Consider the following 25,322-nt stretch of genomic DNA (forward strand, 5'->3'; position numbering starts at 1 on the left):
CTACATTCCTTTTCTAATAGACCCTTAATTTTAAGTAATCGAAGCTTCGTTCGAGTTTAAACAATGTGTATGGGCTCAATTTATAAAAATAAAAAATATAATAAGTAAAAGGATAATTATTAAGACAAGAAATTTCAAAATCACTTAAGATGATGGCTTCCATTTTACAACTTCTTTTTGAAGTGTTTGGTGGGGAAAGGTTGCTAAAAATTCTCCTTGTGGAAACGAAACCTTGTTGATCTTGAGCTGTCGCTGAAATTTTGGCAGTGACCCCGCAATTCCTTGACGAGAGTGTATGGTCCACAGTAAAACACACCTGAAACCGACGAGAGCGTGTTAGATCACCACCTAACCCAACTCAAAAGTGGAGTTCCACCATAGTGTTAGACGAACACGACTCTCCACAATAGTATGATATTATCCACTTTTTGAGCATAAGTTCTCATGACTTTGTTCTAGTTTTCCCCAAAAGGCCTTACACCAATGGAGCGAGTATCCTTTGATTATAAACTCATAATCATTCCTTAAATTAGTCCACATGGAACTTTTATCATACAACACACAGAATTCGTCGAACTCGTAGCTCAATCCACCTAAAAGCAAAATGACTTTAAAAGAGTTCGAATGCGACCCATTAAGTGAAAATGATTTCAAGGACTTCAACCACAGAACCCGTCAAATCATAGCTCAATCCACCCAAAAGCTAAATAACTTTAAAGAGTTTAAGGACCCATTAAATTACCTCTCAATCCAAAAGCTTAAATTAGCTTAAACCCATTTTGTTTAGATTAGAGGCTCGATTTCTCACCTATTTGAGAGCCTTTGTGTCTAGATGCCAACTCTTCGAAAACTTTCTCCCAGTTCGGTCTCGCAAAATGAGTCCTTATCTGTGGTACAGTTGTGTTAAAATAACATACAAGCCTATGAGGATTGAAAGAGAATTTGGATGGAAAATTTTGTTGTGTAAATTGTGTTCATGATTACCCGGCTACCAGAGACAACGTCCACTTCTTCCCCTCTAGATTTCTGAATTTGTTGAAGCATGGTGATGAGCACGGATCGGGCGTCTCCTTCCTCGTGCATACAACTTAAGTGGTTGTGCATTTCTATTATTTTCTGCAATGATTCAAATGAAGAAAGTTGATTACTTGCATATAGAATGGATATAGAATTGAGTGATTTTCTTGTTTAAACACGGTCGACGTACATCGTGATCGTACTCGGCAACATCATCCATGACACCTTTAAACCAATCAAATGATGCCTGTTCCTTTGTCACCCAATAGAAATATGCTCTTTTTGGGACCTTTGGGGCATCGTTCTGCAATTATGCTTGGATTATTTCCCAGACTTTCACAAAGATGTCAACAGTTTGGTTTGGTTTGGTTTGCTATACTTACAGTGTGGGAGTCACTTTGTTTGATGTGGTTTAGTAAATCTTTCAAAATGCTGATCATTGGAGTAGCCCCAATCCCAAGGCCTATGAGCAAGAGAATGTCATACTTCTCGTAGCTCTGTGCAGGGGCTCCATATGGTCCTTTGATGAATATCTGGGGATATTTCTTACTGCAAATGCAATACCAGCCTAATTAACCATTTTTGGATTGAAAATACGTTAACACCGAAGCCCATCATTAACAGATATTATTCGCTTTAGCCTCACGTTACGTATCGCCGCCAGCCTCACGGTTTTAAAATGCGTCTACTATGGAGAGAGTCTAGCCTACTCCAACCAATGTCTCGCACCATCCGGTGACTGGCTCTGATTCAACAAACATTGGGCGGTGTGCCAGCAAGGACGCTGGCCCATAAAGAGGGTGGATTGTGAGATCCCACATCGGTTGGAGAGGGGAACGAAACATTTCTTATAAGGGTGTAGAAACATCTCCATAGTAGATGCATTTTAAATCGCGAGGCTGACGGTGATACGTAAAGGACCAAAGCGGACAATATCTGCTAGCAGTAGGCTTGGCCTGTTACACAAACTAACTCGAAACGACCCGATTTTTTACTCACCTTGATTCCGAAGGAACGTAATCCAAATACGTTTTGGTTTCCAGTCTAGCAATTCCCCCCTTCCTCTTTTTAGTTTCAGGTTCACAGACCTGCATTTCCTCTGTGTTTAGTATGTAGAAATGGAGGGAAAAACAGTAAAATGTGATGAACTTTATACTAGTTTGTTATGCAATTTAACACGATCAGAAAACACAAATAAATAAAGGGCACAAGAGCTTGACAGATGAAACAAGTTTATTACCTCTTTAAATTTGTTTCTGAGCGCTTCTGTCCAATCTCCTAATGCACGTATATGGACACTTAAATAGTCATCGCTGGGTGCAGAAGTGATAGAGAATGGATGCCTGTCCAGTGAAAAACGTCCCAATTCAAGTGATCATACTTCCAATTATCCTAAAATATAATCCACTTCTAAATAGAAATAGATCGATATGAGCTATTACCATTCAAAATTTGATATATCAGGGCACTTAATAAACAGATACGTTCCACTTTTGTACACAAATCCTGGAGGTTTCGTCAAGTACAGAGCTAGAACGTTTCCTTTATATACTATTCCCTGAAAAATCCGAGAAAACCAGAAGAAATTGTTTAATTTGCACGGCCAAACCTCCAAGAAAAGATAAATGGCTTGCAGATCTTAGTACCTTCATCACATTGACTTGATGGTAAAATTCGTAGAACTTTATAACAAGTCTCTCAATCACATATATAAGTACTGGAACTGCAATGTACATCCATGTCTGCAAATGGAGAGGTGACAGACATTGAGATCGTTGTTGTAATTCACTGGTTTGTTCAGTTTGAACTATTGTTTTGCTCATTTAACTGTTATCCAACAATTTTGCTCATTCACTGATTATCCTTCCTTTGACATTGTTTGTAACCTCATTTGACAACCGCTCAAACTCACCCCTAGCAGATATTATCTGCTTTGGTCAGCAACGTATCGTCAGCCTTAGTTTTGAGAAAGGTTTCCACACCCCTATAAGGAATGTTTCGTTCTTCTTTTCAACCAATGTGGGATCTCACAATCCACCCCCTTGGGAGCCCAACGTCCTCACTGGCACACCGCCTGGTATCTGACTCTAATACCATTTCTAACCGCCCAAATCCACCGCTAACAGATATTGTCCGCTTTGGCCCGTTACATATCGCCGTCAGCCTCACGATTTTAAAACGCGTTTGCTAGAGAGAGGTTTCCACACCCTTATAAAAAATGTTTCGTTCACCTCTCCAACCAATATGGGATCTCACAATCCACTCCCCTTGGGTGCCAATGTCCTCGCTGGCACACCGACCGGTGCCTGGCTATAATACCATTTTTAATAACTCAAGTTCACCACTAGTAAATACATATATTTTGACCTGTTACATATCATCGTCAGCCTCGAGGTTTTAAAAAGTGTCTACTAAGAAGAGGTTTCCACACCTTTATAAGGAATGTTTCGTTCCCCTCTCCAACCAATGTGAGATCTCACATTGTTAATATGAATGAAGATATTAACATCTAATAGCAATACGAAGACAATAGACGTACCGTCCTCTTGTACCAGTCCTGAGCCAGGAATATGAAGTAGCCATGAAGAATCAGTAGGACATAGCACAGAACAAGCAAATGATGTGCAAACCAGAAGGCATTGAAGCCTGCCAAATTTTGAAGCAGCGGAGGTAACTTGTCTTTATGCTTCCTGAATAAAGGAGTTGCCAATGTGAAGCAAAAGGACATTATAATGATCATGAGGATTCCAGTAACACCAGGAACACTTGCAACCAAGTCAGGGTAACTTGGCTGCTTGAAGTCAAAATTTGGCCCAAGAATTGCCATGAACTTGTTGTTTGAGCATGAAGTCAATCTGGGAAAATCACATGTCAAATGCATTGTGGCATGAAGAAAAGTGCCTACCGAAATGGCTACAGCAACCAGCATGTGGAAATTGATATTATCATCAAAAGGGAATATGGAGCTGAGAAAGGTGGATCTAAGTTTGGTTAATGTGCCTCTACAAACAAGAAACAGAATGAGAGCCATATTGAATTTGAGAGTCTCAGCTGCTCCCTTTGCGACACAAACACAATAACCCATCACTTTAAACGCCCCCTTCTCTCTGTACTCCATGAATTTCCAAACAAATAGTCCCAAATTTATTGCTATCCACAGTGTCAAAACCCAGATTCTTTTCCAGTTCGTCATAATAACTTCTTCTGTTTCCTTCAGAAATGCTGGAGTATTGCAGATTCCTAGAATCGGGGACGCCGGAAGTTTAGAATATTGTTTCTGCAATCGTTTTTCTTCTTCAGAGCTCCACATTCCTCTCACTAGAATTTCCATATGCTCAATCTGTTTAAACCCATATCAGTTCTTTTAGCTAGAGTTTTAAGCGAAAAGGAATTTGATCTTCCTGTTCTTCCTAGTTTATTTTTTAACAAGTACCTCAATAAACCCATTGCGGTCTGGATCAAGCTCCTCCATGATCAGAGATACGAACGTTTCAGATTCTTTCTCAAGATTGTTCAATTTGTTTGCAGAAGCGCTCCATTCCAATACCGTCTTCACCTCTTCCCTTGAGATCTTCCCGTCGCCATTTTTGTCACACCTGAAAACACTCGAGCTCTTCAGAATCTACATTTCAGGATCAGAAGGAAAAACATATAAGAGAGTTTTATACAAATCAAAGAATATCCGAAGCCGAGAATCTAGGTCTTCTTTTGTCAAATCATCCCAAAACGCTCTCAATTCTTGCAGCGTAATCCCTTTCGCTGCCATTATCTCTCGTCTCCTTGCCAATACATCATACAGTTCCCCAGCAAAATCCGTCGTGTCTTTTTTCATCCCTAAATAAGAACAGCAACCGATGATCCAAATATTAATTTAGCTAGAAAAAAAGACAAAAAAAAAAAAACAAGAAAAACGAGATTAATCACACAGAGAGGACGAGAAATTCACCAATGCAGGCTCCAAATTTGTCTCTAGAAAGTTTTCCATCAGGCGCTAGTTGACGAAAACGCTTCTCTGTTGTTTTCCATGCTTCCTCTTCTTTTCCGGCTATGGAACCTTCCAGAAACCTCAACATGTTAAACCCCTTCCGTCGTCTTCTCATTCCGACGAACGACTGAGAAGTATCGACGGCAGTCTTCTTCATATCGCCATTGCAGTTGCTCTGCTTCCAGTACGATTGGTTTAAATCTCTTAGTTCAGAGGTTTTCTCGTCGGCCACCATGTGATCGATTTCAATGCTCTCCAGTAGGCACTCTGCTGGATTTTCTTTCACCTTCTTTTCATCTGAGAACTCCATCAGCTTTTTACTTCAAACACACCAAGAAAAACAATGGAGAAATGAGTTGCAGAGTTCGGATTTGAAGCTCTATTGTGTGGTTCTGATGATTTGAAGGATGAACAGAGTGTTCGAAGGAAGGTGGGGAAGATGATGGCCAACCTGAAAGTGGTGGTTGACTAAGAGTAACAAAGACTCGACTGCCCGGTGCGAGATTTTGAGAATTATAAGTCCAAATAAATAATAATTTTAATTTTTTTATTATATTTTAAAAATAAACATCATCAAACCATCAAAATGGTGCCAATGCCCAATAACCAAATTCCTATATTATTCACTAAAAAAGGTGATCTTCCACGTCACTAATGTATATATCTTCAACAAAAAAAAGGTTAGAAATTTGAACATCAAGCTATACGTATCAAACTAAAAATGTAATAGCTCAATAATATATGGTAGCGGTGAACTTTGACGGTTACAAATGGTGTGTCAACAAAAACGCTGGACTCTTGTTTTTCCCTAACAAACGCATTTTAAAACCGTGGAGCTGACACTAAAGTGAACAATATTTGCTAATGGTAGACTTGGACTATTATAAAAAAAAAACGTCCCTATGTTCACATTTGAGCAAATTTAGCATCACTGAAACATATATTGAAACTCCGTCTCTATTTTGTTGAATTAAGAAACACCAATATATTCACATTTTAACATAAGAGTCTATTATATACTGTTCGAGAGTTGTTAGGCTAATGTTATAAAGTTTAATAATCAACTTAGAGACATCCAATCCCATAAGTTTAGGATTTTTTAATAAACAATATTTCTATTTAAAAAAGTAATTTATATAAGTCTGCAATAATTAAAACTATAAAGTCAACATTTAATCTAACCAAATTTTTTAACATCCTACTTTTTCGTGAATTAATTTTTTAAACTTAAAAAAATATATTTGCTTTCCTACCTTATAAACGCCATTTATATAAGATTATATTACAAATTATAAATTATAACATTTATTTATGCTTAATTTATTTATAAATATATATATATATATATATATATATATATACATGAAAAAAATTATAAATTCAATAATCTACTGAGTAGATTAACAATGGAAACTCAAATATTTATTAGATTAGACTCATAGTTTTTTTTTTAATAATTATTATAGATTTTAATTAATTATTCCATATATTAAGACCGTTTATCTATTAATAAATAAATAAACAGTATAAAATTGAAATGAAAGAGGTTAGAAAAAATTACTTAGACGTTTTTTTAATTAATAAAGTTTAAACAAAAATATTTGTATGGATATAAATATTTATATATTTTTTATATTTTTCAAATAAAAATAAATATTTATTATTCAACGCAGAATTCCATTTTTTTTAATTCTTATTTATTTATTTATTGAGGTTTTGGATCGCACGTCTAATATGAATTACGAATTAAAAATAACGCTACCAACTTAGGCGGATATATAGGTCTCATACACAGATTTTCTAAAATTAAATAATAAAACCACAAAATATTTCGTTCTATTAAAAAAATTCATTTAATTTCTTAAATTTAAAAATATTTCGATTTAAAATTTGAAGCCTTGATTCAACGACAAAACCTCTTTGTTTAATATTTATACTATTTGCGTATTGATGTGACAATCTTTCATAAAGTTTGCTGAACGTGTTATTTGTTATTGTAAGATCTATCATTAAATTATAAATTTAATTTATATAATTTAAATAAACTTGTAACTTAGTTTATATAACTTTAATCTTAATTTTTAAATTTTATAAATAATCCTCGTGATTTTATAAAATAATAAAAAACAACAATTATTAGGTTAATTATATATTTTTTTTTCTTTTGCATGCAGACAGAATTTTAACTTCATTCAAATTATAGGGATTAAATTGTAATTTAACGAATTTATACCTAATCAATTATTTAAAGACTATACATCAATTTGTTGATAAATAAAGATAATTTTTATTTTATTTTAGACTATAAATTTAAAATATGTATTATATAACTTTATTAAATAATAATAATATAATTTTTTAATAACGTAGGTTCATAAATTAATTAATATAAATTTTTATTCAACTTCAGTAGTTAACCTAATTTTTTTACTTGGCCGCTTACATCAAGCTTTTTTTTTATTTAATTGTAAAAAACTATTGGGTTATATTTAATAAATTAAATTAGAAAAAAAAAATTAAAATATTTACACTAACATCAATTTTAAGGAAACAATTTCATAATTACTATAATTATTAACATATAAACTTAAAATTTTAATATTTACTTTAAATAAGATAACTAATAATTAAAATATTCTCTCAAAATTAAACCCATAAGGTCTCGTATGAACTTACTAAGCCAGGAAGAAAAATTAATTATTATTATTTTTGCTTTTGCAATAATTTAATTGAAAATAATAATTCAAACTTATCCTCAATTGAAAATAATTTAATTTAATTATTTTTTTGTTTGTATTTAGTGGGAGAATGATAAACACATCAAATTATTTTAAAATAAATTGGTGATTACCCACCCAACTTTAATTATTAAAATAAAATAAAATAAAATTAGGAAGTAATTGCTTTTGGCACGGTCACGGGTGAGCTGTGGAGCACGTTCTATTTCAGAATTTTTTAGATTTATCTGTAATAAATATTTTTATGTTTATTTATTTAGGGAATATAAAGACGTGTTGTTTATATTTGTACCAAATTTAGAGTGAATACTTATATATATATATATATATATATATATATATATAATAAATATTTAGCCATCGTGGATTTAATTGGCTATATTGTCAATTGGGTAGGTGAAAATAATCATAATTAAATTAATTAATTTAAATCTACAGTGACTTCTTACCTAAAAACATAAAAATAACATGATTTTCAAAGTTGGGCCCATTTGGGTCATGGAAATGAGAGGTGACAGTGGGAAATTATTTGCAATCATCTTGTTGGATGTTAATTTATTTGTTTTTTTTTCTATGGTTGTAATGATTTTTTTTTATCCCTTATTTTTGTCTCATCATTTATTATTATTTTTTCTCCATTTTTTAATCGGTATACATAATTTAATTATTTATTATAAAACATGTGAAAACATTATTAATTTTTGACAATTTGAACGCAGTTGAAACTTATTTTATTAGCAAAAATCAATTAGGTGAACAAAAAAAATTAAATGAGGGGGGTTACATATAAAATTTAAAATTTTAAAATATAAAAACTAAATTGTTACCCTTTTTTAAATTGCTTACAAACCGAATGTCTTGGTCCAATCGACTCTAGGGCCATTTCGAACCTTACTGAGCCCAGTTGGAAAGTTGGGCTTTTGAAAGCCCACTGACAATTATTGAACTTACGAGCCAATTGGCCCATTGGGCTTTTAGCCCATTATGTTTTACCAAATAGTTGAAGACCATTCTCCTGTTTGGGTGCGGCTTTCGGAAGCCCCAGACTCTCTCCTTAAAAATTACGAAAATTATTTTCATTTCATTTTAAATATTATTTAGACCATTCACTTTCAATAAAATTTAATTTAGTTCTTGTTAATTTTTTGATTTATGAAAACTTGAAATATATTAATGCAATATTTTGTTAAATTACAATTTTAATTTTTAAACTCTTTATAAATTTTAATTTTTAATTTTATATTTAAGAGGTTAGTGAAATATTGTTTTTTAAGAAATAAATTGATAATTAATTTATTGGAAATAAAATTGAATTTTAATTATATATTTTAGAGATGGGGGAGAGTCCGAAGGTGGCCTGCCCGCCCGTGCCCGAGTTGACTCACTGGTCTGGTCTGGTTCGTCTCGTCTCTGGCTGAGCACTATGCTTTTTTTTTTTTTTTTTTTTTTTTTTTTTTTTTTTTTTTTTTTTTTTTTTTTTTTTTTTTTTTTTTTTTTTTTTTTTTTTTTTTTTTTTTTTTTTTCTGTCTATCTTTCTTCCCAACTTCGTCTGAGCCAATTACTTTCTCTTTTCCCCTTTCTTCTGTCCCTTTTCGTCTTTTCCACTCATCTTCTTCTTCTTCCCAATCCGACGTTCCATCTCCGTCCACGTCATCTTCGTCTTCTTCAATCCTTTTCGACCTGCTCTTCGTCTCCTTAACCACAGTTATATATATATATATATAACCGCCTTCTTGCTAGGGTTTCCATTGCTTTTTCCTTTTTCCATGTTTTCGCGATTTCTCTTCTGTATTTTCCTTCGCGGCTTCTCTGTTTTGGTGCCTTGCGATTTCCGCTATGCTTCCTTGGGTATCATCTAGAAGTTGATCTAATCACGAATGAGGTATTTGTTCTGTTGGTTATTTCTCCCCGTTTTGTTGCTTCTGCTTTGATTTTGGTGAATTCGTTTTTTTTTTTCTTTCTATTGAGTGCTTTAATTGTTGGATTTTCGTTTTGCTTTAGGGTGAATGTTTATAATTCTTCCATTGTTGTTGTTGTTTTTGGTATTTTTGGGGCGTGTAGGGTCTAGGTCGTCTTGGCTATGTTTCCGTTCGGAGTTCTTGGAATTTGGTAGTCGGAGGAGTTAATTCGGTTTTATGTACTGTGTTCTCTCGGGATTGATTTGAGTTTCATATTCCATGGCTATTGAGAAGAACAATTTTAAGGTTTCGAGGTTTGACTATGAGTTTTCACCCGGGAGTAAGAAGAGCATATCCAGTGATGAGGATGAGCTTCAAAGACGTACCTCTGCTGTGGAGTCTGATGATGACGATGAGTTTGACGAGGCAGATTCTGGGGCAGGGTCTGATGATTATGATACGCTGGAATGGGGAGAGACTGGGGTGGAATTTTGTCACGTTGATGATCAGACTTGTAGTATTCCTCTCGAGCTGTATGATCTTCCGGGTTTGGAAGATATTTTGTCAGTCGATGTATGGAATGAATGTCTAAGTGAGGAGGAGCGATTTAGCCTCTCTAAGTTTCTCCCAGATATGGACCAAGAGACTTATATGCTCACGCTAAAAGAGCTTTTTACGGGTTGCAACTTCCATTTTGGAAGCCCAATCAAAATGTTATTTAACATGTTGAAGGGGGGCTTATGTGAGCCCAGAGTTGCCCTCTACCGTCATGGTCTGAAATTTTTCCAGAGACGACAACATTATCATATTCTGAGGAAGCATCAGAACAATATGGTTAGCAACCTTTGTCAGATGAGAGATGCTTGGCTTAACTGTAGAGGATACAGCATGGAAGAGAGGCTCCGTGTCTTAAATCTTATGAAAAGTCAAAAAAGTTTCATCGATGAGAGGACTGAAGGTTTAGAAACTGACTCGTCAGATAGAATATCAGGTGAAGGGTTTCATAAAAGATTCAAGGACAAGAAAATGGCTTCTAAAATGCGCAACTTTTCTTCATATAATGCTAGTTCTAATTTAGATTTTCCTTCAGGGGATCGGTTGACTAATCTTGAAGCACTAGAATATGGAAAACAGAATTCCAAGGGTACATTTAAGTTGGCTGGATCCAAGTTTCCTTCCGTAATGGAACCCATGGTCCGCCTTCCTTCACCCTATCCTGATTTTGATATTAACTCAAGGCCACATGGTTCAGTGGGTGATCTTCCTCAACTGAGAAAGGTAAGTGGATATGACTCGGGCCCAATGCTTAGGATAAGGGATGAGACAAGGATTGGCGATGCTAATGAGGAAGCAACCTACAGAAAGGGTATGCCACGGGATCGAAAGGCCCCAGTTGGTCGTGGGATGGAGAAAGGGGCTCTTGAAGCTGGTAAGAGATATGAGGCTTTGAGTGGTAACATTTTTGACAATTTCGTTGGACTTCCTTTGTCATCAAAAGGTGATTTATATGGAAAGAACAAGAATGTAAATTTATTTCCAAAGAGGGGTGTTGTGGCTGAAAAGCCAGTCAATACGCGGACATCCTACAATCCCTCCAAAAAAACCAAGTTGCCTGAAAATGCCCAGTTAGATCAGACTAAGCCTACGAAGGGTGGCATTTCTCAGCTCCCACGTAAAGGTATTAAAGTTGACTCTGAAGCTCTTGCCATTTCACTCCAACATAACAAGACTCAAGGGAAGCCTTTTGTGATGGATCCACTGCTTAACAATGCGGATTGGAACGTTAGGGGCAAGAGATGGAAGACTGGTATGGAGCCTACTGATCATAGTTATGGAACATATAGGTCTCCCTCACCTCAGTTAAACGAGGAACACCTGCTCTCTGAATTAAGAGCTAAACCTTCAAAAAAGAAAATTAAAGGGAGATTTGTCCAGAAAGGGGGATTAGACCCCGCTTCCTCCAAAGGAAACAAAATGTTTGTTAGAGGCGAAGAAACAGAATCGGACTCTTCCGAGCAGTTTGAAGATGATGAGGATAGCAATCCTTTATTGAGGAGTAAGTTGGCCTACCCCAGTGCAACGGAAATTTCACAGTTTTCGTTGTTGAATTCTGGCCTCGATGCTAAAAAGGTCAAGTATGTCAAAAAAGATATTAAGGAGCACATTGGTAGTCTTGATCCATCGTCATACTCCAAAAAGATGGTTAATAGATCTCCTCAACATGGATATGCCTTTACTGGAATCAACACTATGAAAACAAGGCAGGGGAAGATTCAAGACTATGGTTCTTTCCAAGACCCTTCCTCCAAAGTGTCAGAAAAGAGCTACCTCCCAGTTTTGGATACATTCAGCGATGATGACGACGACGATGACACCGGGAAGAAAAATTCTAAGAAGTTCAATAATGGCCAGTTGCAAAAAGAATCTAGCAAAAGGTCACGTAAATCCTCGTCTAAGGCCTTCGCTGCCGAGGGAAAGCAGAAAGGCAGGGGCAACCTTGATCTTTCTATGCAGTCAAGAAATCTGCCCGAATATGCTGTTGATGAGGAAGATGATACCCGTGAGATGAGATTGTTTGAAGATGATTATGGTGTTGATAGATTTCCACAGGCAGGTCTGCAAAGTGAATCATTTATGGGCATTTCCTGTGAAAGACCTGATGGTCCCTTACTAGGATGTAACTCAGTTAAGAAGAAAAGGAAAGTGAAAGGGGAGGCGACGGAAATGGACGGAAAGGATGAAGGTGAATTGCAGAGTGACACACTGCAACAAAAAGATTCCACTTCATCGAAGAGAAAGACAAAGAAGAGGCAGAAGCCTGACAGTTATAGTTCTGATGTGGGAACAACTGAACCTCCTGCTATGGAAATGGAGACAGTGGATATGGAGCAGGAAACCAAGCCTCAGAGAATTTCGTTCCCATTGATTACGCCTACAGTTCACACTGGGTTTTCATTCTCGATCATGCATCTTCTCTCTGCAGTTCGCCTGGCCATGATTACTCCACTTCCAGAAGATATGTTAGAGCCCATAAAGGAGAAGAAGAAAAGGCACGAGGGCGACATCACGGTAGACCTTTCTCATGATAATAAGGCAGATGTGAATAACTTAGAACAGGCTGAGGAAGTAAATGTTCCTTCGCTAACAGTTCAAGATATTGTAGATCGTGTGAAATCCAACCCTGGGGATCCTAGCATTCTTGAGACTCAAGAACCACTCCTCGATTTGGTGAGAGGGGTTCTGAAGATATTTTCATCAAAAACAGCACCTTTAGGAGCAAAGGGCTGGAAGATGCTAGCAGTTTATGAAAAAGCAACAAAAACATGGTCCTGGATTGGCCCAGTTTCTCAAAGTTCAACAGATTATGAGGCCATTGAAGAGGCCACGTCACCTGAAGCTTGGGGTCTTCCCCATAAGATGCTTGTTAAGTTGGTCGACTCATTTGCCAATTGGCTTAAAAGTGGCCAAGAAACACTTCAACTAATAGGAAGTCTTCCTGCACCTCCTGCCTCATTAATTAATTTCAATGTTGACGAGAAAGAAAGGTTTAGGGACTTGAGGGCTCAGAAGAGTCTTAATACTATTAGCTCCAGTACCGAAGAGGTGAGGGACTATTTTCGTCAGGAAGAAATACTTAGGTACTCAATTCCCGATCGTGCTTTCTCTTACACAGCAGCTGATGGTAAAAAATCAATTGTTGCTCCCTTGAGAAGGTGTGGGGGCAAGCCTACTTCGAAGGCACGAGATCATTTCATGCTAAAGAAGGATCGCCCTCCACATGTCACAATTCTCTGTCTTGTGAGAGATGCTGCTGCACGTTTACCAGGAAGTATTGGCACCAGAGCAGATGTGTGTACGTTGATAAGAGATTCACAATATGTTGTGGAAGATGTATCTGATGCACAAGTTAATCAAGTTGTAAGTGGTGCATTGGACAGATTACATTATGAACGTGATCCTTGTGTGCAATTCGATGGTGAAAGAAAACTGTGGGTTTATTTGCATAGAGAACGTGAAGAAGAAGATTTTGAAGACGATGGTACTTCATCTACTAAGAAATGGAAGAGGCCTAAAAAAGATGTCATTGAGCAATCATCTGATCGTGGACTTGTGACAGTAGCTTACCATGCATCTGGAGAACAAAGTGGCTATGACATCTGTTCTGATCTCAACACAGAACCCCCATGTATTGATGATGTTAAAGGAATGGATCAAATTTATGGTGATGTGAGGCAAAATCTGGAGCATGACATAGATAACAATCATGAATCTGATCATGATGAGATGTGTCCAGGTCCACAGATTATGAAGCCTTCTAATCCTATGGAAGAGCCCAAATTGATATGTCAAGAAAACTCCACTAATGAAGATTTTGACGACGAAGCATTTGGGAGAGAAAGGCCGGTTGGATTCCTAAGTGCGAGCATATCATAATGAGTACTGCAGGTATCCTTCTATGAATTAGGGCTCTTTACTATCTAATTTAAGATATTTAAGGTAAATTTTGTGAATTATCAAAATAAAAAGAACAAAGTTTACATTATGAAGTTATAGATAATTCAAATAATCTCTGTGGATCCACTCTTTTTCCATGCATACTTCCCAGTGCCATCCCTTTCATCTGGTAAAACGAGTAGACCTATTTAGCTGAAATTCAGTTTCGTGATATACTTAGAATTTTATTTTGCTATTTTCTTTTTGAATTATCTGCCCATTTTGGACCTTAATGAGCAAGAACATCCAGAACTGCCAGAAGAGATATGTTCTTAAGTTGTCATGGGTTGAGCATAGTGGCATTAAGCATTGAATATGCTTATTATTTGTCGTTGTATGGGTTCAAGTTCCAACCACTAACAAAGTTTCCACTTGTTTATTCTCTGCAGAGCTCAATTTGTGCTCCTTCGGTGAGGCTTGCGACTAATTGAAGGTGCATTATTTTTGCTTTTTTACAAGTGTATATTGATTTTCCCTTGTGCACGATAGAATAGAGACATGCATCTAAAGCTTGAGGGCCTTAGCTCAGGTAGATATTTTGTTCACATGTAGATTAGTTACAAGTTCACTTTTTTTTTCTTTTTTTTTTTTCTTTTCTTTTTTTTTCCTTTTCCGAAGTGTAAATGAGAAAACGGGCCAATTTCATAAATTTGGTTGGTCTTCTACATATTTATTAATTTAGATGTAGAAAAGAAATTCTTTTGCTCCCATGCTTGTTGGTTGTATTTAAGCTGCAAAGTGAAAGATGAGAAGCTGTAGATTCTCATCGTCAGCCACATCAAGTAAAACATGAAATGATGGACTGGCGTTTGGAAGGATGATCAAAACACAATTAGTGCCCGTTTGGGATTATTTTTTACGTGTTTTTAAGCACTTGAAAAGTCATTTCAAACTATATTTTCTCTTAGTGTTAGCCTATAGGTACACAACTTTATCTTCTCTGTTTTGAGGAGATTGGAAGATTCTTGTAGGTGAGTTCTCTTGCTGTTGTATATTTGTTCCATTAGAAATTCATTATTTTCCTTCTAGACTTCATAGAGCTCTGTTCTAAGCATCCAAGGCATCAAATATGATGATAGAAATCTTGTTTTCCTGCAACCAAACAGGTCCTAGAACCCCCTTTATGCAATTCAACCTAGCTTCCACTCCCTAGTTTGGGACACACCAGTTCCATGCCAATCTGAAATATATTAAAGATGCCCCAACCTGCAAGTTTTATATAATTCTCTCTCTCTCTCTCAGTTTCTTGTAGGTCAGTTCTTCTAAGCAATCCAACGTATATTAACTAGTTAAAATATATCTTATTCTTCTAAAGTTAGATGTTTGAATTAGAAAGAAAAAAAGTTTTTTGAGTCATCAAGAAGGGGGAAGCTCAATTAGGGAGAGGTAGAATGATGCCAAAATCCCATAGAATTTGGAATTATGTTATAGATCTAAAATCACCTGGAACAAGGAGATCCTTTGGTCAATAAGGGGAACCTCTCATTCACGAACAATAACAATAGTCGTGGGGTATTTGTCAGAGGAGGAGAAGAAGAAAGGAGAGTCTAATCAACAAAAAGAAAGGCTATCAAACTAACTATTTCGTCAAATCAACAAAGTATAATAAGCAAATTAGAGTCTATAGAGTCAGTCATTAATCACGATCCTTTTAAAACGTGAGAGATAATAAATCAAATAGATATTGAATTGAATCATTTCCTACCAACTTATTGAACTTCTAGCAATCAAGTTGGTATGAATAAGCTTTCCACTCTAAGAAATTAACGACTTGATTGAACTTTTTGTTCTAAAAATAAATGGAAAGTGTTATTCAAAATAGTGATGAACTCCAAGTCCTCCATATTCTTTGATGCCATCCATACCTACATATACTCATAATGGTATACTATTATTGAAAGTCTTCAAAATTTTGATTGAACTCTGAAAAGCATTGAGTTCTCCTCCTCCTCCTCCTCCTCCTCCTCCTCCTCCTTTAAATGACAAAGACTCTCAATACATTATGCCTTCGCCTTATCTTTATGGGTTATTCTTCAACTTGCCCTTTCGCCTTTGGACTGAACTTTGGTCCTTTTTAGGAAATGACCCTTCGATGTGGAAAACCCACACGGTTCCTCAACGTCCAACTTAAATTAAATCATACCCACATATATATAAATATGGGCATCTCTCTAATATGCCCCCCCTCGTTAAATCATGTCAAAATGACCTCTTTTTTTGCCCATTAATAATCCTGATAATATGGGCATCTCCAAGATTGCCTTTCGAACATATTAGTTGGAGGAGAAGAAATTTTTTCTGAAGCTTTTGAGGCCCCCATGGATGGAAGTGCCCTTTACTGTTCTGCAGCCTTATTTTCCAGCTTTGAATCATAAAGAAAGCCTTTTAGGGCCGTTGGGTCCTCCATTTTTGGCCTAAAGCTTCGAGCTTTGATGCATCCACCACAACCCCACCACCATCTTTCATCTTTCTAAGCATTAAAGTATCCATTTTTCCCCCCAATTTTTGCTGTTCATTGAAATGGAAATGAGTTAACAGAGTGGATTCTTGAGGCAAAGGGTAAGTAGTTTTAGACCAACCGATGAACGAAACGTTGGCAGCCCACTTCCTTAGCAAATGCCCAATTTTTTTGAAAGTGACAAATGTAGAAGTAGAAGATATGATGGACCCACTTTGCTACATCCTTCTTACTTCCCTTGGGGAATAAATAAATAAATAAATGTCCTCTATTTTTCTCCCTAATTTCAAACTATATTTGGTCTTCTTTCTAGTATTGTTTTAATCATGTTTGAAAATTAATATATAATTGGGTGAGGTTCCCAATTAATTGAACTATATTCTATATTTTGAATTGATTAATTGAACTGTATGTTAATGATTGATATTCTATATTTTAACTAATTGAACTATACTTCCGTTGATAATTGAACTATATTCAGGTTGATAATTGAACTATACTCACATTCATAATTGAACCAATATTGATAATTAGAATATAATATAAAGGTTAGACATATTTTTACTTTGTCTAAGAAGTCATAATTTCGATTATTTTTCTAACATAATATTTAAAGGAAATAGGAAATAGTGGACAAAATGAGTATTTAAGATAATATAATTATATTAGTTTATGTAAATATCAAAAATAAAATAAAAATTATTTGTTTCAAATATTTTTAAATTTCTCTTTCACAAATTTAATAATATAAAATTGTCGGCAATATTATTTAATAATTTGGAAGAAAATGGAGTATTCTCTATAACCAACAGAGACTATTTTTTTTTCTAAATAATAACAGTAAACGAGTCAACGATTTTAAAGTTGCGTGCTTTTTCCATAATGAATAAATGAAAAAAATAATAATAAGTGGCGTCATATTCCACGTCATCAACCGAACTCGCATGGATAAGTAGTCCCTCAATGCTGCATTTGCATTCTCCAACTCTCCCGAGCTTCCTCTTCCCTCTTCTCACGTACCCACCGATCGGATCTTTCATATTCTTCACGCGCCGCCGTCCTCCATGGCCTTCTCCCCGTTTCTTTCCGCCGTCTCGCATTCCTCCGCCGACCTCGCAAGCGTTGATTTTGACTGGTTGCCCGATTCCTCTGTCAAGCTTTGGAAATCTGAAGTTTCCGACAGTTGTGGCGACGGTTCAGCGACTTCTCCGCCGCAACCCCTAACATTTCGTCGACCAACTAATAGATTTTTATTAGACCAATCTTTTAGCCTCCTTAACCCTTCTCTCCGAACAACCAATAATCTTCTCCACCGCACCTTTTCTTCATCGTCGTCATCGACACCGCCACCCACAGCTGAGAGTCTTGTCAGCCGGCCGCTCTTCCAAGCCGGTGATTTTAAGGTGAGACTTATAAAAATGAATGATTAATGATAAGGACACTATCTTGATACTAAGCATTTTGAGAGCTTATGTTTAAAGCGTATGATATCATACTATTACAGAGATTCACATCATTATACTGAAAAATGCAAAGATCACCTCCAACAATTTCGATTTAGTTCGTTCAAAATGTTGCGTTTTTACCATTCCAAACATGTTCTAAGCTGCTATAATCATAGGTAACCTCCATGCAAAGGATGATTAAAAATATATATAAATATATATGATATTATTAAATGGGGTTTGAATAATGAGTTCAGGAATGGGGATGGCAAAGGAATAAGCAGAGAGCAGAGAGTCCAGTTTCATGTGAAAGTAGCATCACCATTGAAGGGCTAAGCAGAGCTTGCAGATACAGTCCAGAAGAGAAGAAGGAAAGGATTGAAAGATATAAGAGCAAAAGAAACCAGAGGAACTTCAACAAGAAGATCAAGGTAAAGTCTTCTCTCTCCTATTCTTTATCTATCCTACTTGAAATTATGGATTAATTCTACACAATATTATTCTGCCTACATATTGTTTCCTAGATTCTATATGCCAACAACTATAAGCTAATATTGTTGTTACTTTCACATTATAATTATCCTTATTTTTTTGCTTTTGTCACATCGATCTCTCTCTCGCTTTAGGTTAAAAGGTCGTTTCAATATTTGGAAGGTAACAATGGAAAAGCCATAATTTAAAATCATCCTAAAAGTAGTCCAAGAAATGAGATGTTAAAAAATCCTCTCGTCTTGATTATAGGCTAATATCTTGCGTTTTGTCATATGTATCATATTTGACCTTTGATCATAGACTAATATCCTAAATCCATTTAGTGCTCTCTCCATTTACTTTTATTCTGGAAATGATAAATAGAGAACTTTTACCAAATATTCTCGTGGTATCATAGTCATTTGAGCAGTAGAAAAAGTTGAGAAATCGATATTGAGTCCACGAAGGAACAAGTGTACTTTCAAATGATGGCTAAACATAGTCTCTAACGTGAACCAAATGTCACGAGCAATGAAGAGACCAACCACAACAGCAATGGCTTCCTCGGTGAGAGAGGAGAGCAAGAGACAAAAAAATCGTTGATGGGCTACTTTCCACACCATAATGAGTGTTGAGGAGGTTGCTGGTTCATCAAAGTGAGGAGGCGAAACTAGAGTTCCATCAACGTAGTCCAGCATCTCTCGACTCTCTATGAGGAGAAGTTGGTTTTTCCATATAAGATAATTTGATGAATTTGATGAAGAAAGCTCGAGGATAATCAAAAGGATTATAGAGTGTTAGGAAGTAGATGAGAAGAAGATTTGGGAGCCGGTGAAGAAATTATCAGGATAGCTAAATTAGATGGGTTATGATACCATAAAAATATTTGCTAAAACCAGCCCACTTAACCTAAATGGTGGTGAAAGTTATCTATATTTATATCCCTAGATTACATGGGTGTTGTTAAAAGTAATTCAAACTAATATTTGAGTGTGGTTAAAGTATGCTTGTAGGAAATCGCTGGCCGATAGTCGACCGCGGATCAGAGGACGATTCGCAAGGTACAACGACAACGTTGCGAAGAATTTTCCAATGAAGTGGAGTCATGGGCAAAAGGAAGAAGAAGAAGAGGAAGAGGCAAATAATGGTGGTGAAAATTGGATAAAGTATTTCATTGATGCATATTCTTCTGCAAACCTAATTCCATGAAATCTCACACAAAAACAACAATAATAATGTAATTCTAGTTCCAATAGGCCTCTTCCATTTTGACCTGCCATTCACTTGCTAATTTGAGGTTCTCTGTTTTTCTATTTTTCTGGAGATGTATGGACAGTTTCGTATTTGGGATGTAAATAAAAAGGGTCTTTGTTTTTTTGTAATAAAAATCAATAATGGAACTCCTTTTCATCTTTTTGTGAAAAGGATTTGACATTGATTGGTGTGTAAAGATTGAGCCATTTTTGGAACTGATTCGAGCTCTGTTTGAGTGCTCGGGGGATAAGGGCTAAAGATAAGTCAAAAAGGTGGAGAATTTCAATCACTGTCACTACAAAATGGATTGCAACTTAGTTTGGTGACCGTCGCAGTCTTCAGAATCTAAGCTCTAGCTTACTCACTACACCATTCCTTTCCACCCATTCATGCAATAGAATATTTTTTTTTTTTTAAAAAAAAAAAACTAAATTAATAAAAATATCCCTAAAGTTTTAAATAGAAACCATTAATACTTTTCAAAAATACCTTAGAACTTTCAAAATGGTGTAAAAAGTACGTTACCATTATTCCTACGTTTCAAAAGTACTTGTGAACTTTCTAAAATAACATTAAAACATTAATAGATAATCTATAAAATATCGCTAGATAGTTTTCGTCCATAAGAATTTTTTTAAAATTTTTTTTACAAAAGGTAAAATGGTGTTAATTGGAAGGTATTTTTGAAACAATAAATACTTTTATTAATTTAACCTAAAAAGAAAAAGCTTTTTATGTAATTAGAAGTACTTTAAAAATACTTAAAAGCAGTTCCGGCCACTTTTAGAAAAGGTTCTTAATTCGTACTGGTTGTCCTTCTAACTATGCATGTAGTTCTAAATTAAAATAACATAAATTGGCTGATTTATTAGTTGTTCATAGGCATATAGTTACTCACATGTGTGTTGCCACCAATGAAGTGCTTTGCGGCTTTACAAGCAGTGGGGAAGATTCATGGAATTCCAAGCCTCCTACAGTTTGGATCCCCTGGTGGGTCAATTGGTTGGTTCATTACACTGAGAATGAGCCCCAACTTCTCAGGCTTAGCCATGGCCTCTTCTGCTACAAAAGGATTTTTAAAAACTGCAAGAATGGAGCTATGTATGCCTTTAACCAAGTCTACTTCCAAATTATGGTAATTAAGATATGCGTATACTAACATAAATGGCAGAAAACTTTTGACTATTGCTATAAAAGTAAAAGTAAAATCATCCAGGTAACAACTAAAGCTCAACTCAAGCCTGCTAGCAATTGTCAGATTTGACTCGTTTGACTCATTTGACTCGTTACGTATCGTCGTTAACCTCACAATTTTAAAATGTTGTCTACTAAAGAGAGATTTTCATACCCTTATAAGGAATGTTTCGCTCCACTCTCCAACCAATGTGAGATCTTACAATCCACCTCTTTGGGGGCCTTAGCGTCCTCGCTGGCATACCATGGTGTCCAGCTCATACTATGTGTAATAGCCCAAGCCCACTACTAGCAGATATTTCTTATTTTGGCCCATTACGTATCGCTATCAACTTCACAGTTTTAAAACGCGTCTACTAGAAAGAGACTTCCACACATTCATAAGAAAGGTTTTGTTCCTCTTCCCAACCGATATGGATTTCACATCTTTCCAGACAGAAAAAAGAAATAACTGGCCAACTTGACTAGATTTTTCTTCCAAAAGATATGGGTTTTACGTGCCTTCAAGAAACAAATGATGGTAACTTTCAAATTTATTAAAGTAAACACTCCTCAAAATTATACTATTCGTTCCAATTTTACTAAAAAACTACAATATTATGGTCTTCCTAAAATAAAAATCATACCAAGAAAAAAGATAAAAAGAAAGACATGTTGTGCTCCTAATCCTAAATGAAATAGTTAAAGTAGACTTGAACCCTACGGCATTCCTTTGAACTAACAGACCCAAATGGGAAGAGGGTGAATATGAATGGAACTTGCAATATAGTTTTGATGCTGAAATGGACACAATCCCAATTGGTTTAGAAAACGCAAGTTGAAATTCTTTGGTGATAAATGATATAAGCTTGAGTCCTCATCATGGCGAATATTTATAGTCACGTATTAACTAAGCTCAGTGAATAAGAGTAGGTTACTTGCTGTTGAATGGACTTTGACCATGCCAACTGGAGCTTTACTCAATGAATAAGACATTGACTTTCTAAAAAGGTTCTTTAATGATCGTTTACACTACACACCCCTCTCACTTAACAACTAATTTAAATGGAGGTCCAGAAAACTAGAAACAATCAAGTTCATAAAACATCTATAACCTTTAAAATAGTAAATGACCTACGATTTCTCCAGCATCAACTATTCTAAAACCAAGTGATAGACTAATAAAATTAGTCCAAATATGCATATCTAACTTTACCCAAACACCCTCATGAGTTCTTTGAAAGGAAAAAAAGGGATAACTTTTTCATACTCGATATCAAAAAAAAAAATCATTTGAGATTAATAGGTGCGATATGCATACCCAAGTATTATAAACAAGACTAAATGGTATCAATCAAGATAAATAAAACCGAAGAATAGATAACTGCTAGCATTTAGTTTTGCGGACCTTCTTGGGGCTAGCAGATTGATTGAGCGCTTGAACGGAAGCAATAGCACTGGGTGATGTCCCCTCCGTTTTGATCACTACTTCTCTGTATACGTTTCAGGGGCTTTCTTGAAGGCCAGAGGGTTGATTAACCCCAAGCGAAAGCTTTGACACTGGATGATGTCTTCTCGTTTCGATGGGCATTTCCCTGCATTTACTAGTTTAAAAAAAAAATAAAATCAAGCAATTGAAGGTTTCAGTTGATTCAGTTTTCATAGTGCACGGAATTAAATAGGAAAACAAAACCAAGTTCAATCACCATGGAGGTTTCAGTTCAGTTGGTATATCCCAAACTGATAATATTTTGTGGGGTTACAGTGAAGAAGTGAGCTTGTTTGTTGCATATATGTCAACTGCTTGGCGGCTCCTAGTTGAATATTAATGTTCACTTTAATATGAATACTACAGTGAAGAAAATATACTCAAGTATCCAAATCAGAAGAACAAAGGCTGAAAGGGGAGGATAACAAACAAGCTTCCATGTCTGATATCTCGATGGGAGTTAGGTACCTGTAGACAACACACCAGATATACACTACTGATCGGAAGGTGGTTGTGTGATCTCTGGATCAGCTTCTCCACTATTCTGCTCTTCCATTAACACCTCAGATGTTTGTTGTCGAATCGAGATCAAATGATCATCTTTCAAACCAAGAGGAGAAACCTGACAATCAGCCATTGCCACATCCCCAGGCTTCCCAAGTCTTGCATCAAGTAAACATTCCTCAGCTGTAAATGTACCGTCCATTATCACATTCTTTTGATCTTCTGAAACCAAATTAGTAGAAGTTTTGTCCCTCAATATATTTTCTGAACCAGTCAATATATCAGAACTTTTTAGACCATATTCATACTGATGAGAATCAACAGCCTCCATTTTAGAAATTTCTTTTCTGTCATTTCCGAAAACTACAGCTGATACATCTCTGGTAGATGTAGGAGAATTCAGAAGCTCATTTGCTGATACTGCACTTAATACGCTACTGGGTAGTGGGTTTTTCAATTGCACGTTATCAATGTCCATTTCAATAGGTTCTTCCAGCTTTGAGGTCTTTGGCTGCGCAATTTCTTCAACAATGCTTTTGCCTTTCTCATTCGACAACAGTTTTGCCTTGGAGCCTGATATTACATTCTTGACTAGGAAACCTTGTGGTGGCACGTCGTCAATGACTGAATTGAAGTCAATGGCTTTCACACCTCCCAATTTTTCATTAGAGGCAGCAAAAGATTTTGCTATATCATCCAATAAAAAATCACCTGCACCACCTGATATAGGATCCCATTTGAACAAATCCGCTGACAAAGGGTCATTCAGATCTAATTTATCATCTGATGATATCCTTTCAACTGGAATGGTTTCCTTGTAGAATTGCTTTCTCTTTAGAGCATTAGCTATAAGATTCCTGAAATGCAGTACACATGAAAAATATGTAAATATAAATTTGTACTTTTTCAAATTACAACATCTCTTTTAATTATTCTTTTAAAGCACTCATACCTACTGTTTTTTGAAACAGCAGCTTTTGCGCATTCCATAGAGACACCTAGCAATGATGACAAGTTTGCAACATCGTAAGGTCCTCTGATTTCATTTACAGAGGGGGCAGCACTGGATAATATGAGATTCTTTCCTTTAGTCCAATCCACCAAGATCTGAAAGTTCAACAGGCTAAAGCACAGATGATAAGACGTGTTCATTCACACTAAGAAAGAAATTCAATATATTAACAAAAACAAGATATCAGAACATAACATTTCTAGTAGACCACTGGTCCACTACAACAATCTACGATGCGTGACACTACAAACTTTCATTTCACCTTAGCAGCGGATATTGTTTGCCTCCTATCATGAACATCGGAAAGGAGATCAGAGTACATGATTTCGAAGTAAACTCCACGCTGCGATAAAAAAGAAAATGGCCAGAAGGGAAAACTCAATCACCACAGACTAAAATTATGATACATTTATTTATGACCACATGTATATCAAAAAACGAAAGATTAATGATTGACAAACCTGAATTGCAGATTTAATCGTTCCTTGCTTCAAGCTAAAAGGAAGTTTCTCCGCAAAATCAATGGCAATTATATCTATCTACGTGATGAAAAACACAGTTAATATGACCATATTGTGCAGATCAATGCAAAAATGATAAGTTCAAATTAGTAAAGATGTTGCAACTAGAATTACTAACTTATGCAATCACTAATATTTCTCCACGCCAAACAAGATCATTGAATAATCCAAAAAATGCTACATTTTGTAGCTACATAATAAAATATATACACAGGTAAATCCGACATACCTCCAATTTCTCGCAAGCCTGCTCGAAAGAATACTGATTATGAGGCTTCACAGCAATCAAATCGTAGGTCTTCAGAATAAGGTTGTCAGAATTGACAGCCATAACCTCGTGCAAACTGTTAACAGAAATAGTAAGACGCGTGTACTGCCGGAAACGAGAGGACCGTGGGACGCCGAGGAGATCCCGATGGAACTCTACGGAGGCGGAGAAGGATGGAAGGATACTGTGAAGAGATGAAACGTTGAGGAGGGGAATAGAACAACGATCTCGATCGGACATCACTCCTTTGACTGTACGGTTGTAGGCAATACCAGAGTAGCCGAGCTCCATGAGTTTGGCCACAATCCTGATGCGATTCCTACTTGAAGAAGAAGACGAAGATGATGATGATGAATGCTCGTCGTAAGGTATGTTGAGGTCGAAGAAACCCATGGCGATGATGAAAGAGCTTTGAATTGAAGAAGCACAGTGTTCAAGCAGAAATGAGACTGAAACGTTGTAGAGCTCTGTAACTCTGTGAAAAAGGGATAGACGAGGGGTTTAACGGCGGGAACGAAACTCGAAACTCCAGTGCCGGGCTACCCAGAACAGTCGAATTGGGCCAACATAAGGCCCACGTTCAGAGTTTTAAGCC

At 36.1% G+C, this 25,322-nt stretch overlaps 4 protein-coding genes across 10 annotated transcripts; 2 read left to right on the forward strand and 2 right to left on the reverse strand.

The window, feature by feature from the left end:
* Positions 1-98: 98 nt before the first annotated feature.
* Positions 99-5,499, reverse strand: LOC111484430 (putative respiratory burst oxidase homolog protein H). The gene is made up of 13 exons (XM_023131012.1): positions 4,964-5,499; positions 4,686-4,851; positions 4,451-4,613; positions 3,557-4,357; positions 2,664-2,759; positions 2,460-2,575; positions 2,258-2,360; positions 2,017-2,105; positions 1,401-1,566; positions 1,208-1,321; positions 985-1,116; positions 809-887; positions 99-316 (listed from the first exon to the last, which is right to left on the reverse strand). The coding sequence occupies exons 1-13, from the start codon at positions 5,310-5,312 to the stop codon at positions 204-206; spliced, it is 2,487 nt and encodes an 828-aa protein (XP_022986780.1). The 5' UTR covers positions 5,313-5,499; the 3' UTR covers positions 99-203.
* Positions 5,500-9,264: 3,765 nt separating this feature from the next.
* On the forward strand, positions 9,265-14,842 carry LOC111484415. Its single transcript, XM_023130982.1, has 3 exons — positions 9,265-9,622; positions 9,802-14,084; positions 14,522-14,842. The coding sequence occupies exon 2, from the start codon at positions 9,918-9,920 to the stop codon at positions 14,070-14,072; it is 4,155 nt and encodes a 1,384-aa protein (XP_022986750.1). The 5' UTR covers positions 9,265-9,622; positions 9,802-9,917; the 3' UTR covers positions 14,073-14,084; positions 14,522-14,842.
* Positions 14,843-17,392: 2,550 nt separating this feature from the next.
* LOC111484461 lies at positions 17,393-25,224 on the reverse strand. Of its 6 annotated transcripts, XM_023131077.1 has the most exons (9): positions 24,689-25,224; positions 24,400-24,477; positions 24,201-24,281; positions 23,879-24,033; positions 22,891-23,783; positions 22,640-22,747; positions 22,342-22,537; positions 20,659-20,819; positions 17,393-17,999 (listed from the first exon to the last, which is right to left on the reverse strand). In XM_023131077.1, the coding sequence occupies exons 1-5, from the start codon at positions 25,118-25,120 to the stop codon at positions 22,916-22,918; spliced, it is 1,614 nt and encodes a 537-aa protein (XP_022986845.1). In that variant the 5' UTR covers positions 25,121-25,224; the 3' UTR covers positions 17,393-17,999; positions 20,659-20,819; positions 22,342-22,537; positions 22,640-22,747; positions 22,891-22,915. The 6 variants fall into 6 exon arrangements, with proteins under 6 accessions (XP_022986845.1, XP_022986846.1, XP_022986844.1 ...); XM_023131078.1 differs by lacking the exon at positions 22,640-22,747 and having other exon boundaries at positions 22,342-22,528; XM_023131076.1 differs by lacking the exon at positions 22,640-22,747.
* LOC111484524 (two-component response regulator-like APRR9) lies at positions 17,633-20,726 on the forward strand. Of its 2 annotated transcripts, XM_023131166.1 has the most exons (4): positions 17,633-17,993; positions 18,293-18,466; positions 19,509-19,580; positions 20,658-20,726. In XM_023131166.1, the coding sequence occupies exons 1-4, from the start codon at positions 17,655-17,657 to the stop codon at positions 20,676-20,678; spliced, it is 606 nt and encodes a 201-aa protein (XP_022986934.1). In that variant the 5' UTR covers positions 17,633-17,654; the 3' UTR covers positions 20,679-20,726. The 2 variants fall into 2 exon arrangements, with proteins under 2 accessions (XP_022986934.1, XP_022986933.1); XM_023131165.1 differs by lacking the exon at positions 20,658-20,726 and having other exon boundaries at positions 19,509-19,788.
* Positions 25,225-25,322: the final 98 nt, after the last annotated feature.

Source organism: Cucurbita maxima, unplaced genomic scaffold (genome assembly GCF_002738345.1).
Source record: "Cucurbita maxima cultivar Rimu unplaced genomic scaffold, Cmax_1.0 Cma_Scf00009, whole genome shotgun sequence".
NCBI classification, from domain to species: Eukaryota; Viridiplantae; Streptophyta; class Magnoliopsida; order Cucurbitales; family Cucurbitaceae; genus Cucurbita; species Cucurbita maxima.